The sequence below is a fragment of the Penicillium brevicompactum genome, assembly GCF_028827555.1.
Source record: "Penicillium brevicompactum strain IBT 35665 chromosome Unknown utg000009l_segment0_segment0, whole genome shotgun sequence".
NCBI classification, from domain to species: Eukaryota; Fungi; Ascomycota; class Eurotiomycetes; order Eurotiales; family Aspergillaceae; genus Penicillium; species Penicillium brevicompactum.
The window spans coordinates 1,493,055-1,509,853 of NW_026623212.1; the positions used below are offsets into that span (position 1 = coordinate 1,493,055).

At 49.2% G+C, this 16,799-nt stretch overlaps 6 protein-coding genes across 6 annotated transcripts; 1 reads left to right on the top strand and 5 right to left on the bottom strand.

Moving 5' to 3' along the window:
* Window positions 1–493: 493 nt before the first annotated feature.
* On the bottom strand, window positions 494–2,850 carry N7506_012011 (transcriptional regulator family TF; the record flags this gene model as incomplete). Its single annotated transcript, XM_056961302.1, has 4 exons — window positions 494–770; window positions 827–1,514; window positions 1,573–1,714; window positions 2,524–2,850. The coding sequence occupies 4 exons, from the start codon at window positions 2,848–2,850 to the stop codon at window positions 494–496; spliced, it is 1,434 nt and encodes a 477-aa protein (XP_056805836.1).
* Window positions 2,851–3,598: 748 nt separating this feature from the next.
* Window positions 3,599–4,842, bottom strand: N7506_012012 (amidase; the record flags this gene model as incomplete). The annotated part of the gene is made up of 2 exons (XM_056961303.1): window positions 3,599–4,519; window positions 4,567–4,842. 2 exons carry the CDS (start codon window positions 4,840–4,842, stop codon window positions 3,599–3,601), a joined length of 1,197 nt encoding a protein of 398 aa, XP_056805837.1.
* An 837-nt stretch (window positions 4,843–5,679) lies between these two features.
* N7506_012013 (uncharacterized protein) lies at window positions 5,680–7,263 on the bottom strand (the record flags this gene model as incomplete). Its single annotated transcript, XM_056961304.1, has 4 exons — window positions 5,680–5,925; window positions 5,974–6,426; window positions 6,476–6,822; window positions 6,885–7,263. The coding sequence occupies 4 exons, from the start codon at window positions 7,261–7,263 to the stop codon at window positions 5,680–5,682; spliced, it is 1,425 nt and encodes a 474-aa protein (XP_056805838.1).
* A 648-nt stretch (window positions 7,264–7,911) lies between these two features.
* Window positions 7,912–9,106, bottom strand: N7506_012014 (UDP-glucuronic acid decarboxylase family protein; the record flags this gene model as incomplete). The annotated part of the gene is made up of 4 exons (XM_056961305.1): window positions 7,912–8,516; window positions 8,594–8,784; window positions 8,839–8,978; window positions 9,044–9,106. The coding sequence occupies 4 exons, from the start codon at window positions 9,104–9,106 to the stop codon at window positions 7,912–7,914; spliced, it is 999 nt and encodes a 332-aa protein (XP_056805839.1).
* Window positions 9,107–9,926: 820 nt separating this feature from the next.
* On the bottom strand, window positions 9,927–14,406 carry N7506_012015 (uncharacterized protein; the record flags this gene model as incomplete). Its single annotated transcript, XM_056961306.1, has 8 exons — window positions 9,927–11,794; window positions 11,898–12,254; window positions 12,305–13,045; window positions 13,110–13,275; window positions 13,323–13,634; window positions 13,686–13,748; window positions 13,801–14,029; window positions 14,081–14,406. 8 exons carry the CDS (start codon window positions 14,404–14,406, stop codon window positions 9,927–9,929), a joined length of 4,062 nt encoding a protein of 1,353 aa, XP_056805840.1.
* Window positions 14,407–15,175: 769 nt separating this feature from the next.
* On the top strand, window positions 15,176–16,153 carry N7506_012016 (uncharacterized protein; the record flags this gene model as incomplete). Its single annotated transcript, XM_056961307.1, has 1 exon — window positions 15,176–16,153. One exon carries the CDS (start codon window positions 15,176–15,178, stop codon window positions 16,151–16,153), a length of 978 nt encoding a protein of 325 aa, XP_056805841.1.
* Window positions 16,154–16,799: the final 646 nt, after the last annotated feature.

Here is a 16,799-nt window from a genome sequence, read left to right on the forward strand (position 1 = left end):
GTGGGATCATGTTCAGTATGTTCAATTTTAGAGCGACAGGTTGCAAGGAGTAGCGATCGGGCATAATATATGTACGGAGTACGGAGTATAGATCTGATATTGTATATCCTGGCCCAGCCGCCGATATACCCATTCCGATTAGTATCCCCTTCCGAGGTTTCCCCAAGGCCCTATCCTTGTCGGTGCCCACTCAATTTTGCTTCGACTACTGCATGCACGAATCATCCAATTCGACATACCGTATCTTTCATTATTTACATGCCAATGCCCGACCTCGTTGCTGTGGATCTTCCTCCGATCGCACCCACGAGGGTCACCAAAGTGACTCCGTAGAGAAAAACAAAGAACGAAAAAAGTAGCCAATGCGTTAGAAGATGAAAAAGTTCGCCCCCGATCAAGTGTCTGAACAAATTCATCCACAACAGAGAGCCCCTGCAACTTCACAGCCCCACCCTCCAACTCCCGTAGCGCATCAGTGGTCTCCCAGATCTGCTCAATCAGCTCCATAGCCGCGTTCCGCTGCTGCTCCCGATAGAACGCCGTCATAGACGCATGTTTCTGTCGGACCCAAGCCCGATCTTCCGGCGACACCGCCTCCCTCGCCGCAAGATAAAAAGGCTGCGGCAGCGACGAATCCGGCCCACACCCCGTCGCCAAATGATCCATCAATCGAAAACACACATGCACCAAAAACTGCACGCGTGGTGAGCACGTCTGGTCCAGAAACACCCGTCGCGCCAATAAAAGATGCGCAGTCCAGTAAAAACACTCTGTAAGAATATCTAGTAGCTCCCGATCACACGTCGATGGTATAATACCCGTGTACTGGGATCCCCAAGCTCTCAGCTCGGTATCGAGTCTGAAAGCCTCACCGAGCACACTTTCCCTGCTCTCCTTCACGTCACATGCCAGATGTGCAATGCGGACGAGGAAACACATCAGGGGCTGCGGACAGCCTGTCATTTTGTGAAATGAAGGCTCGGTCTCATCCCAGACACGCGCGTCCGGTTGGCTTAGGATGAAATGCTGGGGTGCGTAGGGTCTTCGCTGTCGCGAGATGGCGAGCATGACATCAACCATCCCGTATCGTTGCACGGCCATGCGCGCGATTGGATTCGGTGGGATGGTCTCGAAGTAGCCGAGGGATTGCATGAGCCAGGATGCACATTTGACGTGTGGTTCCAGGATTCCGTCGGCGGATTGAGCGACTACGATACCTTGCAAGACGACTGCGATCATTAGTGCTTCGCGTTCGGGTTTCTCGATGACTACCGTGGCGCGGTTTGTTGGGCTGTCGATGCTGAGGAGCTTTTGGCCTAGAGTTCGGAGCATTCGTTGCTGGCGCTTGGCTGCGAGGTCGACGCTTGCGAGACCGAAGTTGAGCATGTGCTCGGTGGATATGCAGACGATTGTGTCGAGGAGGATTGGTGATGAGAGTGCTGGGATTGAGAGTTGGCGGTAGGGATTCTCTGGGCCGTCTTGGGCTGGCACGTTTGATGAGACCATCCTTACGTCTGCACGAGTGCTGTGTCAGGTAGTTACACCTCGTCTGTGTAGCATAAATTCACATACAGTATTCCCATGCGGATTTCTCCTCTGCAGATTCGAAACGGGTATCTGTGAAGATTGCGGAGGGCTGTCTAACCAGACTCTGCTCCGTGACTCGGTTTTGTCTGGCACGAGGCTTATGTCTCGTTTCCATGGGCTGAGTCGGCTGCGCCCATTTCAGACCCGATGGATATGTGCATTTCAGGCTTTTCGAAGCACAGGACGAGCATGTTGGTCGATGCTCGTCGCATTTGTTATGTTTTTGTCTACATTGTAGACACCCTGTTCGTGTAAGCAAGTGGATCACGCTAATGATGGCGCTAGAGATACCTGTTTTTGACCGTGATTGCCTCTCACCTCGCATATTAGTCGAGGGTTATAGGTTATTGAGACATGTCAGTTGGAAGCAGCTTCAGTCTTGTTTCCCCGCGTATCTCTTCGCATCCAGGCCGGTCACCTGATCGGCAACCAATGAGGGTGCTGTATGGCTTCCCAAACAGGAATAGCGCCATGTCATACCGGCATCAAATCACGAAATTCAGTGGAGCGGCGAAAAATTCCAAGTTGATCGTTCGTCCGGAGTTGATATGCAAGTTCGGAGTACTATATACTGCTATCTACATAACCAATCACTTCAACTCCGTGAACCTTTTGGCTGGATATATTAAAAGGCCGTCCGAATCACGCATGCCATATGCTCCACTTTCACCATTAGCCCTGAAGCCCTGGAGATAGCGGCACTAGCTTTGGTGCATTAGGGAGATGACTAGTGAAGCCAAGCTGCAGAAGCACTCCACCAGTTCTCGCAACTTTGATGGCTCGAATGGCTCACTGCGGTTTCTCGTCTGAAGATACTCCACAAGATCTCATCCAGAATATATACTTAAGCAGTACCAGAATTCAAGGTAGGAAAAACAGTCCGGGCATACTATCAACTACCTCCTTCCAAGATATCACTCCGCCCCGGTCACGAACCGCCCAAACATGGACGATGATCTTCCTGAGGCTCACCAGGAACGCAGAATAAATGGGGTGCCATCTGGTATCAATAGCTGCAAGGACATCGCATCTATCCTGTGCATGAAGACCATCTAATTCTAGCGCTGACATGAGGAATGGGAAGAAAGTCATAAAGGGGTATCGTCCTGTGGCCGCGAAACAGGCGGCGAGCTGATGGAGAATAGATTGCGCCTTTGCGATTGTCGTTTCCTGTGACTGGGGCTCTAGACTCCCATATGGATGCTTTAGGCGGTGATGGAGGAGAAGGGCGGCGTCGGGGTAGACGCGGGCTTGACTGAGCATTATGGTAACTTCTGCGGGGGAGTAGCTTGTATAGAAATCGGAGGGTAGAGTTGGTTGCCATGTTTGTAGCGCGATCTTGATAGAGGCGTAGAAGGCTGGGTCACAAGTGAAAAGGTAACAAAGGTCGTGAAGGAGAGGGAGAAGTGTACAGCAAAGACCAAGAGCACGGTCGAGGAAATGTGGGTATATTGAGACATATTTCAGCACGGGGGCTTTGTTCCGTCGGACCAGGCAATTGATAGTGTCCATGAATATGAGACAGTTTAATGCCATCCAAACCTGGATTCTTCGATAAGAGCGGATACCATGGCCGTAGGAGAGACAAGGTATGCTCGGCGATTGCGTGGGCGGAAATACACGAGGCAGTGGAGGATAACTCACAAGAGGCATACACTTCCTCGTCAATGGCGCCGTACTTTGCGGCTCCGCCCACACTGTCCGTGCTTTTTACAGCCCCGCAAGGGATCGAGATACCGGGGTGGTCCAGATAGTTCCATAAGACGGTATAGCTGAGGTGTTTGCTTTGATCGTGCGGTAGACTTGTGTGAGATGACACGGGGGCCAAAATCACATCGAGTCTGTTTTCTCGCCACATGTCGTTGTAAATCTGCTGATGAACGAATCGTTCACCGCGCAATCTTTGTAGATCATCAAATGAAATTGAATGGTCTTGGTCTTGCAAGAGGCCCATGTTCACAACCGATGGAGTGAATGGCTCCCCGCTTGCTTCGATTTGTGCTCTGGTAAACTATACAATGGTACATATCAGCAAAAAGGGACATATGCTGAAGCTGCTCTTGAGACTTACCTTGAGACTATCCATCGTGAAGAACTCCCTGGCTGTCGTCAATATCTCCGCCACCTGGGGCAATTTGATGGGGACTATGGTATGCCCAGCAGCCTCAAGCTTGTCGGCAGCCTCCTGAAGCGATCTTTGTACCGGAGGCGTAGGGGTTAGAATACCATCATCTTTGACAAAGCCGATGCGGAGTTTTCGGCTTTGAATCTCTGAATCGTTTGGGGTCCATGATATATGGGCACAGGTAACATCGCGAGTCCATGCACCTGCCTCTAGTATCACTTGCACGAAGAATCGGCAGTCCCTCATGGATCGTGCGAGCGGTCCAGCAGATGGAGCAAAAATCGGCATCCCCGGATGAATGGGGAATGCCTGTCCGCTAAACGGGACAATGTCGCTGGTAGGCTTCAGGCCATATACCCCATTAAAATGACCTGGGATTCGAATAGAGCCTCCAATGTCGGTACCAATACCAATAGCACTCCCTGCCATGGCAACGAGAGCGCCTTCGCCACCGCTGGATCCACCTGCAGTAAATGCAGTGTTATGCGGGTTAAGCGTCCGCCCCCAAACGTTGTTATCGGAATCAAAGGTCATCATAGTCTGTGGGATATTGGTCTTGCAGTGAATCACAGCACCCAAATCCAGAAGGAGCTCTGGGAGCTTTCCCATCTCATGACTCGGCTTGTTGGCGTAAGAAGCGAAGCCGATTGTTGAATCCGAGCCTTTGATATTGAAGCTGTCTTTGATGGAGATTGGAAGCCCGAAAAGAGGGCCGAGCGTTTTTTCGGGGGATGCGCGACGCTGGGCGTCCAGCGTCTTTGCCCTCTCGACAGCTTCTTCAAAGTAGATCTCCGTAAGGCAGTTTGTCTGAAAATCGTCAGTACATGCTCTTTCACTGACAGTGGGAAACTCACCAGCTGCTGAGCAATTGCAGCGCGCTTGCAAAAGGCCACCGTCACTGATTCACAGGAGTATGTGCCGTCTGCAATCAGGCTCAATATTTGCACCGCATCGTGAGAACTGATTTCGATCTCAGTCGCCGTCAGGATGCCACAAGTTTCAGGAACATTCATAACATTTGAGCCCAATGAATATCGTTCAGATAGCCTCCATTGTTCCGGGATCAAACTCCAGCGTTTCTCCTGCTTGGAGCTGGCAATGCTTTGCCAGGACTGTTGAGAAGAAGCCATTGTCGAGAAGCTCCGGGAAAGAAGTAAATTGAAATGGAGGAAGATATTTGTGAGGCTGCCAGGAAGACACGCATGCAATCATACTTATACTCCGTATACTCGTACGCATCGAGATTTGACAAGAGACGATCACTTCTTCCTTTGGCCGTATATCTCCGTAGTTCCAAACCAAAAATGAGCCCTGAAGCCACCACGGAACAATCTCCGCAGTGGCTCTTCGGCTCCAACTAGAACACCGATATTGGAACATCCTATAGGAAGAGTATGCACCATCCTTGTACCATCAGATAGTCGGCTTAGCCAGCCATTTTAGAACTTAGAATGCATGGCGAAAGGGTGAGGAGTGAGATTGACATGCCTGCCCCGGTGGAGAAATCCCATGCCAAGCCGCACTATTCTGTTTTAGGACGAATATCTCCGTCTTATAGATCATCAACTTTGCCTCCTGAACGAAGTCTATTCTTTTGTTCCCAAGGTTTCGATGGCTCCGAGAGCTCCGAGCTCGGTTCAGGCCTCCGTAAGAGCAGGGCATTACTGCTGGCTTTTTTCGAAATATAGAAGGTCCTCATCTCAACGAACCAAGTATCATGAAAAATACCTTGCCAGATCTTCAAGAATGCCGTCAAGGATTTCGAGCCTACTTAAATCATATTTGGTAGTATATCTGTAATCTCAATAGTTTAATTATTTGTGGAGATTGCTTTGATAAGTGAGCAGTTCTCCAGACTTGAACCAAGTATCAACCCCATCCACTCTTCAGGGCTCATATAGCCCTCGGATATAGCATAGCACCTCTCAAAAGCCACGATAACCGTCCGTATGTGTGCACTCAGTCTTTCACTCACCCAGAACTTCTTGAATGACGCGAACCGTCCGATCAACCATCAGTCGAACCTCATCCCTTGTAGTATTATAAGGGGGTGCCAGAATGATATGATCACCGTTGACACCATCAGCTCCACCACTCCCAGGCATCAGAGAAATCGCATGTTCGGGCTTGAGACCGGTTGCGTGCAAAGTCCAAGATAGGGCTTTGGAAGGCGGATAAGACTCCTTGGTTTGTTTGTCTTGAACGAACTCCATCTGTGAAAAATTAGATTTGTCACTTCAACAAAATGGTGGAAGACTTACAGCCCAGAACAAACCTCTACCGCGGATATCGCCCACGTGAGGGTGATTGTCGAGGTGTTCATGGAGAAGCTCGCCGAGATAAGCACCCATTTCTCGAACATTGGGGAGCAGGTTGTCTTCTTGGATAATTTGCTGTACCCTGTAGGCAGCAGCACAGGCGACTGGATGTCCTTGGTATGTTTGACTGTGGACGAATGCCCCCGTTCCCTTGCTCAGAGTATCGACCACGTGCTTGTTGATGAGGAGACCGGCGATGGGGGCATAGCCGGCGCCCAGTCCCTTGGCAATTGTCTGAAGGTCAGGAACGACGTCTTCTTGCTCCCATGCGTGGAGGGTGCCAGTACGCCCCATGCCGGACATCACTTCATCCAGGATGAAAAGTGCGCCGTGTCGCTCACAGACTGCCTTGAGTGCTTTGAGGTAGCCAGGGAGTGGTGGAACACATCCGAGTGTCTGTCAGATAGTTAGATGGTACTTTCGATCATGCGATCAATATACTCACAGCACCGGGCATCGTCTCTGCCACGAAAGCGGCAACGGTATTGGGGCCCACTCTCTGGAATTCGTCTTCCAGTTCCTGTGCTAGTCTCGCCACATACTCCTCGGTGGTTTCTTGAGGCTTCATTCCCCGATAGGGATAGCATTGTGGAACATGACTCATGTTCTTGGACAAGAGGCTCTCATAGATCCTTCTTCGAGAAGCATGGTGTCCGACGGCAAGAGACCCAAGTGTGTTCCCGTGGTAGGATGACTGTCGTGAGATGATTTTGACTCGCTGAGGTTGTGGCACAGTAAGCTCTGTGAAATACTGAATCGACATCTTGACGGCTGCTTCAACTGCCTCGGTTCCTATAGTAAGACGTTGTTGTTAGCTGCGGGCATCACTGCAGAATACTTCGAGATCGTCTCACCTGAGCTCACGATGAAGGCGCGAGACATCTTCCCTCCGGTCGAGTCAACCAAAAGCCTGGACAGGTCTTCGGCGGCGCTGTTTGTGAAGTACAGAGAATAACAGTATGGTATCTTCTTCAGCTGATCCATGATAGCTTCGTGGACTCGTTCATCGCTATGGCCCAGGCAAGAAACAGCTGCACCACAGGTAGCATCCAGTATCTCGAGCCCGGTACTAGTCACAAGGTAGCTTCCCTTGCCACCGACGATGTTGAGGGGCTCCCTGCGAAGCTGGTGGTACAAGACTCCACTCGACAGCTCCGCGGGGGTGCTGTCGAGCTGCTTTTCCGACGAAGTAGGTACGTGGACAGTCTCGGTATCTGGTGTATAGTCGCCCATGATGAGGATTAACTCGATATATGTGAAGAAGATGGTAAATCGAGTGTATGTGTTTCACTGAAGAATGAAAGGAGTATCTCGAGAAGTTGCTCTGCACAGAGAAGACGGGGTTAACTGTGCTTAATATATAGACAAATGCCATTGTAACATGGGCCCGAGCTCCAGCTGGGGTATTGAAAAGAGGTCTGACCAGAGCGCCGTGATTGGTGACGGCAGCAGCATCCAACAATTGGCTCCGACGACTTCATAGTTGCCCACGATAAGCTAATCCCAAAGAGGAAATGTTTATCGGACCCACGGTCGACTTGTGCATAAACGCGATAGGCTCGGTCTTTCATCACCTCCATCACTTCCATCCATGAACAGAGCTTATTGATAAGAGAAACCCCTGCGACCTAATCCCAGACTGCCATGGATACGATGTCATTCCGACCGTGGACGAACCTCGGGAGTGAGGGCGGGTCGGAAAGTTACAGTGTACAACATACGCAATCTTTCGCCTTGATCTCATGAATTTGCAGTATAGACCCCGGGGCTTTGCTTGACTTTTGTAAACTGATAATCATCAACGGTCGTACTCGGGCGCCCAACTCCCGATCGCCCGTGTCATCAAACGGGAGGCAATATGTAACGCGATATGTACTCGCTTCAGTGCGATTCACGTTGGTCAATATGCCACTGAATGGTTTTTTGCAATCCATCTTGTAACTTCACAGTCGGCTCCCACCCAAGTGCCTTTCTCGCAAGGGAAATATCCGGCCGCCGAACAACCGGGTCATCAGCAAGGGGCGGAAGATAGGTGATCGAAACCTTCGAGCGACCGGTCATCTGTGCAACAGCATCGATAGTCATCTCAGCCAACTGCTGAATGGTAAACTCTCCATCGTTCCCAATATTCACCGGACCTTTATCGTAGCCGCTCTCCATAAGAGCGTAGAGACCCTGTATACAGTCCGTGACATATTGAAAGGAGCGAGTGGACTTCCCGTCGCCGGTAATCTTCAAGTCTTCACCAGCAAGTGCAGATGCAATAAAGCTAGATACGACTCGACCATCGCTGGCTGCCATGCGCGGACCGTAGGTGTTGAATATTCGGGCGATGCGAATGTCCACTCCGTATTGCTCTTTGTAGGCGTAACAGAGTGCCTCGGCCACGCGCTTGCCTTCGTCGTAGCAGGCCCGTGGACCGAATGAGTTCACATTGCCCCAGTAGTGTTCTGGCTGGGGATGAATGGAAGGATCTCCATATACTTCTGCCGGGTGGGAGTATCTTAATCAGACGGTTGTTGGACAGGGTGAAGGGGGCGTTGCGCTATTTTTCTCGACTTACCTGACGTGCTGGTGTGGAGTATTCGAATGTTTCTTGCTTTTGCCAACTCAAGGAGATTCTGAGTTCCAATGAAGCACGTGCTCAAAGTCGAGACTGGATCTTTTTGATAATGGACTGGACTTGCTGGACACGCTAGATTGTAGATTTGCTCAACGTTTGATAAATCCGGGAGGCGATTCTGAATGTTGTGGCTGATATAATGATCAGTATATTTGAAGCCATAGATGGAAAATCAAATAAATCACTTGAAAAATTCATATCGTGGATGGTCTTGCAAATGGTCTTGAGTCTGCACAGAGCCGCTTTGGAGGTTATCAAGTCCGATCACGGTGTTTCCCTTCTTGAGGAGGAAATCAACCAAGTTTGACCCCAAGAACCCTGCAGCCTATTTCTCAGATTGGTGGAATTAGAGGCCGCAAACGCGCAGTAAAACCGATGGGTATTTCTCACCCCCGTTACGAGTATTTTGGTACCGCGTTTTTCACCCGTAGAGGATGAAATTCTCGCAGCCATGTCTTTATACAAGAGATGTGGATTATTGATAAAGGAGATACAAGGTACAGGGATTTGGGAAGTACGGAGTAGGTTTGCCAGCTGCTGAAAAGCAAAATTGAAAAATGGGACACAGGAGTCACGCGATCTGCGAGCTACGTGGACATTGCAGAGAGATCAATCTATTGGAGAGGTGTCTAATTATCTGCAGCTATTCAGCACCGCCTTGCATTTAGGTACGTGGAAGATCGCAGCATGAAGATCTGCTTCCTCTTCCGGCGTCACCCAAGTCCAAGTGCCAAGATTGGTTGGGACACTCACTCCAGCGCATGCTTAAGACGGTGATACAGGACCAACATTTCTCGTATTTCCAATAATGAAAGCCAAAGAGTGCGCCTTGAATCATTGATTGGGCAACGTCTACTCCGTATAGCACTTTGGGGGTGTCCAGAGCCGAAATACGTGCTTGTTATAGACAACGCGTCTTTATCGTCCGACCGATTTCAGCAACCGTTTTCTGACACGGGTGTCAAGATATTTTACTTCCAAGGTTGGCCCGTGGGCCTCATGCCTTCTGCCGGTGATGTGCTTATGATAATACCGCAGGAGATGAGAAGGGGCCAAAGGCCACTTACGACATTTTGGTGCAGCGATAGAGATGGAATGCCCTGATACGGAGTTAGGAGTAATAAGTCAAATATCACCTGGGCACCTGCACCTGGGCACGTACAGGGAATTATATAAGCAATGCTGCCCACCTGGGCAGGACACATACCCCGATTGTGTCGGCCCATTCATGGAGGGCCAGCTTTGCTCAAATGACAAATTCAGCCTATCTAAATTAAATCTGGTGTAAATCTGATCCACCACCACCGCCCAGGCGAATGAGGCGAATGCTATGAAGAGTCTTATATGTGGCTCGATGTCTTTCTCCAAGTGTTAATTGTCGCCCAGCAAGTGCTCGCTCATACCACCTCAATGCCTCTTCGTACTGTCCTTGGCCCTGAAAGACGGCGCCAATCTCGTGAATTGTGATCAATGTAAACTCGTGTATCTCTCCAAGCGTCTCCTGTTCCCCGGAAAGGCATCGCTCATACCATCTCAATGCCTCCTCATACTCTCGTTGGTCATGGAAGACCCGACCGATGTTGTAAATTGTCAATAGCGTGTCTTGGTGCTTCTCTCCAACCGTTTGGTTTTGTCCAGCGAGGGCTCGTCTATACCATTTTAGTGCCTCCTTGTACTTTCTTTGATCATGAAAGATGCGGCCAATGTCGTGAATAGTGTCCAGCGTATCTTCATGTTTTTCTCCAAGCGTTTGCTGTTGTCCGGCAAGGGCTCGCTCATGCCATTCCATTGCTTCCTCATACTTTCCTTGATTCCCAAGCACGACGGCAATTTTGGAAACTGTCTGGAGCGTATAATAATTTGTCTCCCCAAACATTTCTTGTTCTCCAGCAAGGGCCCGTTTATACCACACCAATGCTTCCTCGTAGTTTTCTTGCACCTCAAAGACAACTGCAATATTGTAAATTGTCTCTAGTGTGGTCTGGTGCTTGTCGCCGAGAATTTCTTGCTCCCCTGGAAGGGCTCGTTTATACCATATCAACGCTTCCGTGTATGCCTCTTGGTGAAGCAGGATGCGGCCAATCTTGTGAATAGTGTCCAGTGTGTCTGCGTGTTTCTCTCCAAGTGTTTGTTGTTCTCCAGAAAGGCCTTGCTCATGCCATCTCAACGCCTCCTTGCTTTTCCCTTGGTACCAAGAAACGACGCCAATGTTGTGAATTGTCTTGAGCGTATCCGTATGCGTGGCACCAAGCGTCTCTTGTTGCCCAGAAAGGATTTGCTCATACCATCTCAAAGCCTCGCTGTAGTTTCCTCGAGATCGAAAGACCCCTGCAATATCTTGCATGACATGTATCGTCAAGATGTCATTTCGCCCCAGCCTCTTCTGACGCCCAGCAAAAGCTTCGAAAAACAACTGAAGGGCCTGTTCGGAATTTCCTGTGTGTTCTGATACAGAGCCTAGACCTTTGGTAGCACCAAGTGTTGAAGGATGGTCTTTGCCGAGGACTTTCTTTCGGGAAGCAAGAAGCCAGCTGTACCAGTCCCAAGCCTCATGGTATCGCCCCTGCAAATGTATTGACCAAGCCAAATCGCCTGCAATCTCCAGGGTTTTTGGATGTTTTTGGTGTAACTGTTTGCGGGCCTCGGTGAATGCCCATCCGTAGACTCTCTCTGAGCTTTGGTGGAGGAACTGATTTCGGTATGTAGATCCAAGCTTGTACGCCAGCTGCCATTTCTCACTTGAAGACTCAATATCTGAAAGGAAAAAGCCATGACCGAAAATTGAGATATCGGTCATAGCTCCCCAGACCCATAGATACCACCCTTCAATAGTATCATAGAAAAGAGACAGTGGGCTTTGCCGGATGGGATTTGAAGGCGGTCGGATGCTTACTTCTGTTGTGAAGGAGCTCAGGAATCTTCGCATGTTGTCCACAACATTATCAAGATGGGGAATGATGCGCCTTTCAAATGCCGTGTAGTCCCTAGATTTCTCTTCATTTTTGAGACGTAGGCTGCGAGCAACCAGTTGGAAAGCGTCGTTTGCTAACCGCTGCTGAACGTCCAATGTCACACGCTCTCGAACCCAAAGCTGGACCAGAGGATGAATGGAGAACGCGTCATGTGCACTTCTGAAGGTTACTAATGAATATGACGATAGCTTGGAGACTGATTCCTGGAAGGTTGTATCTTAGGGGAAGAGAAGTCAGGCCACGGGATCTTTCAGCTGGTCACTTGAACTCACCATTGGCAGGCAGTTGGAGGCCAAGACGGAACATTTCTTCAAAAATGTCACTGTTGGCAAGAAATCCACACAGTTGAAGTAGATCGGATGCCTCTGAGCTCTCTTGTTTGATCGCATTGAACGAAACCTCCCATGTTGTCAACGCGGAATCATTCCGGTTGCTCCAGACCCCAGAGAACCGCCTATATCGTAGGAGCATCTTGGCATTTCTTTCATATGAGTCGAGGTAATTTGCCAGAGCGTGTGAGTAGGACTCAGGGTCGTCAGAAATGCGTTGCGAAATATATGCCCCAGCTTGTTCAATGGCTAGAGGGAAGTATCCAAGTGACTGCAATAGCTTTAACGCTAGTTGTTGCTCTAAATAGTGTCAGTTCCAGTGCATTAAACGGAGTCGTCGAAGGACGTACCATCAGGGTTGAGATCCCGACCGAACCTTGCGATGCTCGTTAGGAATTTCAAGCCTTCCTCGGGGCTCATTTCCGAAATTTCGATGGCGGTTCCGTAGCTTAAGAATTCTCGTCGGCGACTGGTTATCAGAATGCTACCCCACGCGGCTCTTGGAACATAGTCCATGATATTGAACGCGTCCAGATCGTCAAGGTTGTCAAAAATAAGTAGCCATTCTCTGTTGAGACTTTCTGCAAACCAGTTTCTCATTGCTTCCACAACGTCTAGGGCATGTTCGTCCAGGGTTGAACTGAAGCCTTTCTCATCGACCAGCCCCTTCAACCCGAGCCTTGCAGCGAAAGCGTTGTGAGTCGCCGGTTCGGCTGTCTTCCCCGCATAATGTCTTAAGATTCGACTTGCGATCCGTACAAAGCTGAGGTGCACTGAGTTCTCTGTTGAGCAATCAACCCAAAAAACAGAGCTATAGCTTTCCTGATGCAAATGCGCATACTCGACAGCCAGCTCAGTCTTACCTACTCCCCCCATTCCCTGGAGAACAACAAAATTCGGCTGACGGTGGTCTTCGTGACGACGACTCAAGGATTCATGTACGCGATCGAGGACATCGGTTCGTCCAGTAAATTTGTCATTTCTGAAGAAATCCAACTGGAAAGGGATGTCATATTCTTTCAAATCGGCACCTGGGTCAGCAGAGACCCCCTTGGTCCCATGATTGTGCCCGAGCTTTTTTGAAAATCGAGCTAGTAAAATCAGCATTTCAACTCGGTACCCTTCGATTTGCATGGTTGAATACTGTACATTTACCCACACTTGTTGCAGTCTCGAATGCCATGATGAAATGCCTTAAGAAGCGCCGAAAGTTCGGGTCTTGAGGCGATCTGAACTTGTTCAACCCCCGATGGTCCGTGTCAAGCTGTACAACGTCTCCATGAGAAGATCTCCCGGAGTTTCGGTCAACTGTCTGATTTCGCTTCACAGTCAGGTGCTGTTACTAGATCTGCAGCTCTGAAAACGTACCGGTGCTAGGGAAAGTCTTCCGATTTTCTCCGATCGCATCTCCTGGAAATCGCATATGTACGGCAGAAGGGGTTGACTCGAGTGGGGATGAGCATAGACATTATAGAACTTCTTCTCGAGATCTTTGATGTGTTCTGAGTCAGGAGCCATATACTCAAGCAAGGATGTAGAAGAGCCGCGCCAATACGTTGTACAAGACAGAAGAGATGCGAGGAATGTTGCTTTAGTGCCGCTATGAGGGACCCCAAGAAAAAGAATACCTCTTGTCATTGCGGCAATCGGACTGGAACGCAGCTTTGCAAGAAGGAGAGTCTATGTTCTGCTTAGAAATGCACCCAGCAAGGGCTAAAATGGGCAACATACCTGCTTCAAAAGCAGCCCGCCAAAGCTATGTGCTATGAAGATAATTGGCCGTTGCGGGTCACTCTGGATGTTTCAACATCTTCGCTCGTAAATTGCTGGGATGGTGGGCACATACCTTGTGGACACTCTCGACCTCGTTGAGGATCATTTCCGCGTGGTCTTCGAAGCTTGCATCGACAGTATTTGCGTCCCAATGAGTTCGGTGATTTACCATCACTACTCTGGTATTGGATATTCCCTGCTCCTTTGGCAAAAGATCTTTCAACCAACGTATCTCTGTTGCATTCTCCTTGTATGTCCATGCACTGTCAGGGTTTGATCCAAGCCCATGGATTGCGAAGACACTATAGGCTGTTAGTCCACGACAAGCAGAGGAGACTTTAGCATCTTCATACTCAACAACCGCATTTTTACCCGGATCATGCACTACCTCAATGGGATTCAATGGCGTATGTATCGAGTATGGAGTCCAAAGATCCAAAGGAGTGAAAGTGACCACGTGAGCCGGGGTAAGGAAGAGACACCAGATCGATAAGAAGACCAAAACCAGCCATGGCAGTACCGGGACACGTGCCAACGGCCACAACACCCAGTACATACGGGTTGCACAGAAGCTGAGCAAAGTGACAATGTAGTAGAAGTTGCACCGCATCGCGGCCGCCACAACGACGGCCCAGAAGGCAAGTTCATAGCGCGGAAATGTTCTTTTGACTTTCCGCATTTCAAAAGCCGGTTGGACAACTGCCCAGGTGTGTTTTGACTTTAGTGCCGGGATCTTTCTGTGGAAAGAAAGGGAGAGAGTGGAAATGGTCGGGCACACACGTGCAATGTTTGAGAGGAAAAAGCAAAGGCGGGGTACAACATACTCCAGTGCCCTGTATGGCCTTTCATTTTTGCTTTTTTCAAATATCTGCAATCGTCCACTTTCCGGTATTTGACTATGTAAAGTCACAATTATATTCCAAGGTTGCTATTGAATCCATAGCATTTGGGTCCCATGTCCCTTTATCGTTGAACTAATTGATTATCTTGGTTATTTACTAACCCAGAGCTACAGGGTATACTTCTCTGTCTGCTTATTTACTTTATCCCGTGCTTTATTTATAATTCTATCGTTGTAAATAAGCGGGAGGTTGTTACAATCGGGCTTCGTGGCGCGTTCCGGGAACGACTAACCGGAGTTCCTGACATCTGGACCGCTACGCTAGGAGGAAAAGACCTAGAGTCCGAGTCACCAACTAGAAGCCACGCTCGCTATATCAGGATATAGTTCGTTAGGCAAACTAGGCGGTGAAAGCGAGCTCCTACAGATGGCCGTATGCACCAATGTAGTCAAAATCGAAGGGGGATACCGGCGGGGCGCTGGGGCCTGCCGTATGCGGGGCCGGGGTCGGGTCACAATCGCCCTAGAAAATCAACGGGACTAACCTGGCGACAAATTCTTTCTTCTTTTCACTGTCTTCTCTTGCGATTCCCTGTATATGATGACCATGGAGCCTCAAACAGACTCGTCGTCTTCCTCCCCATTATTACCCGAGAATACCGCTGCTACAAAATCTTTTATGGACAATTGGCCGTTCCCAGAAAATACGGACCAAGACAGTATCAAACAATTTCTCCAGACGGAACTGACATGTCCGACCATCACTTCCCTCTATCCACATATGCACTGGGTGGCCAAACGTTCAGGCATGCATATAGATGCCCTACACAACAACTTCGTCAAGAGCAGAGAGGTGGTCATAACAGAAGACCCAGAGCTGCACCTGATCTGGCACAAGAAAGTCATTTGGATGAAGCCTCTCCCACTCTGGCTACTTGATGAAGAATTTCGGAACAAATATATCCCAAAGAATACCGAAACCAGCCAAAAGGACTCTGTCAAATGTGCTCGTCATGATGCCACAGGCTTCATCCGTTCGTATACTCGTCTCGTCCGCCACGAAAGTGACTTCCGGATAGCGCAAGAAAAGAACCTCATCTCAAAAGACCGAATATCCTTTGCGGATTTTCAACTGCTTACACGACCGTTTCGCGATAAAGGAGACGATGAAGTGTCCCAACGCTACCACTACGGTCAAATTCGCCTCTCGCGGCTTAATTGGGCTATCCGATTCTTCCAACCTTCTGTTCGCCGCTATCACGGCACCCTCGGTCGTCTTTACTATCAGCAGTTGTACTGGGATACAGGTGCTTTTGTTCAGGCCTCGATCGCTCCCTTCATCTTCATATTTGGTTCTCTTTCGGTCATTTTATCCTCGATGCAGGTTGCACTTGCTGTTGAGACTAACCCACAGAATGAATGGGATACATTTTCATGGACCAGCTGGGTCTTCAGCATTGCTGTCTTGATTTTCCTAGCTGTATTCCTGGCAGCCCTAGCCCTCGTAGTGCTGATCACGTTACTCGGTCAGTTTATTTGGAGTCGCGGGCATGGTAATCAGGGTACAACTAGAACAATGCCTTGAGTGTGTATAAGTGCACTCTGTGAAAGGTAGCATAGTTGCTTCTGAGAGTTCTATCAAAGTTTTTGAGCCAGTTTTTACTAGTATGCATTTGCATTCTCGTCGTGGATATCCCGAGGTCCTGTTTGGGTGTATGATTTGCCCAAGAGATCATCATCGTTGTCGACTCAATCACCGTGTGTCTCTTCCATCGTTGCTTTCTGTTGAACCACTTGACCTTTGCTCCGGCTGGCAGGCAATCCCAAACCGTCGCTCCGATGAATTCTTGTTTTTCATTCACGGCGTATTGGATCCTATCATGGCTCTCTCGTGGTTCAGTCTTCGGTGAATCGTATAAAGAGTAGTAATTGGGTACCGGGAACTCACCTTGCCAAGTGTAGCTTTGATATGAGAACGCCTACGGAGTAGAATACTCTCGGCTCGCGATTTTTGGTTGTACTCCATATGTGCGCTCCCTGTCTTCAATCACGAAGAGTCGAGTATGAATGGACTGATGTGTGCCGGAGAGAGTCACACGTGCGCTGTTGTCTATCGCAAAATTTAAATATTGGAGTCTATCAAAAATTGAGCTTGGCGTTCGTCAATAGCTCAAAGGAACTATTGTCAACGCATGGAAAACTCTGCCGCACCGATGCCATTTGGTGCTTAG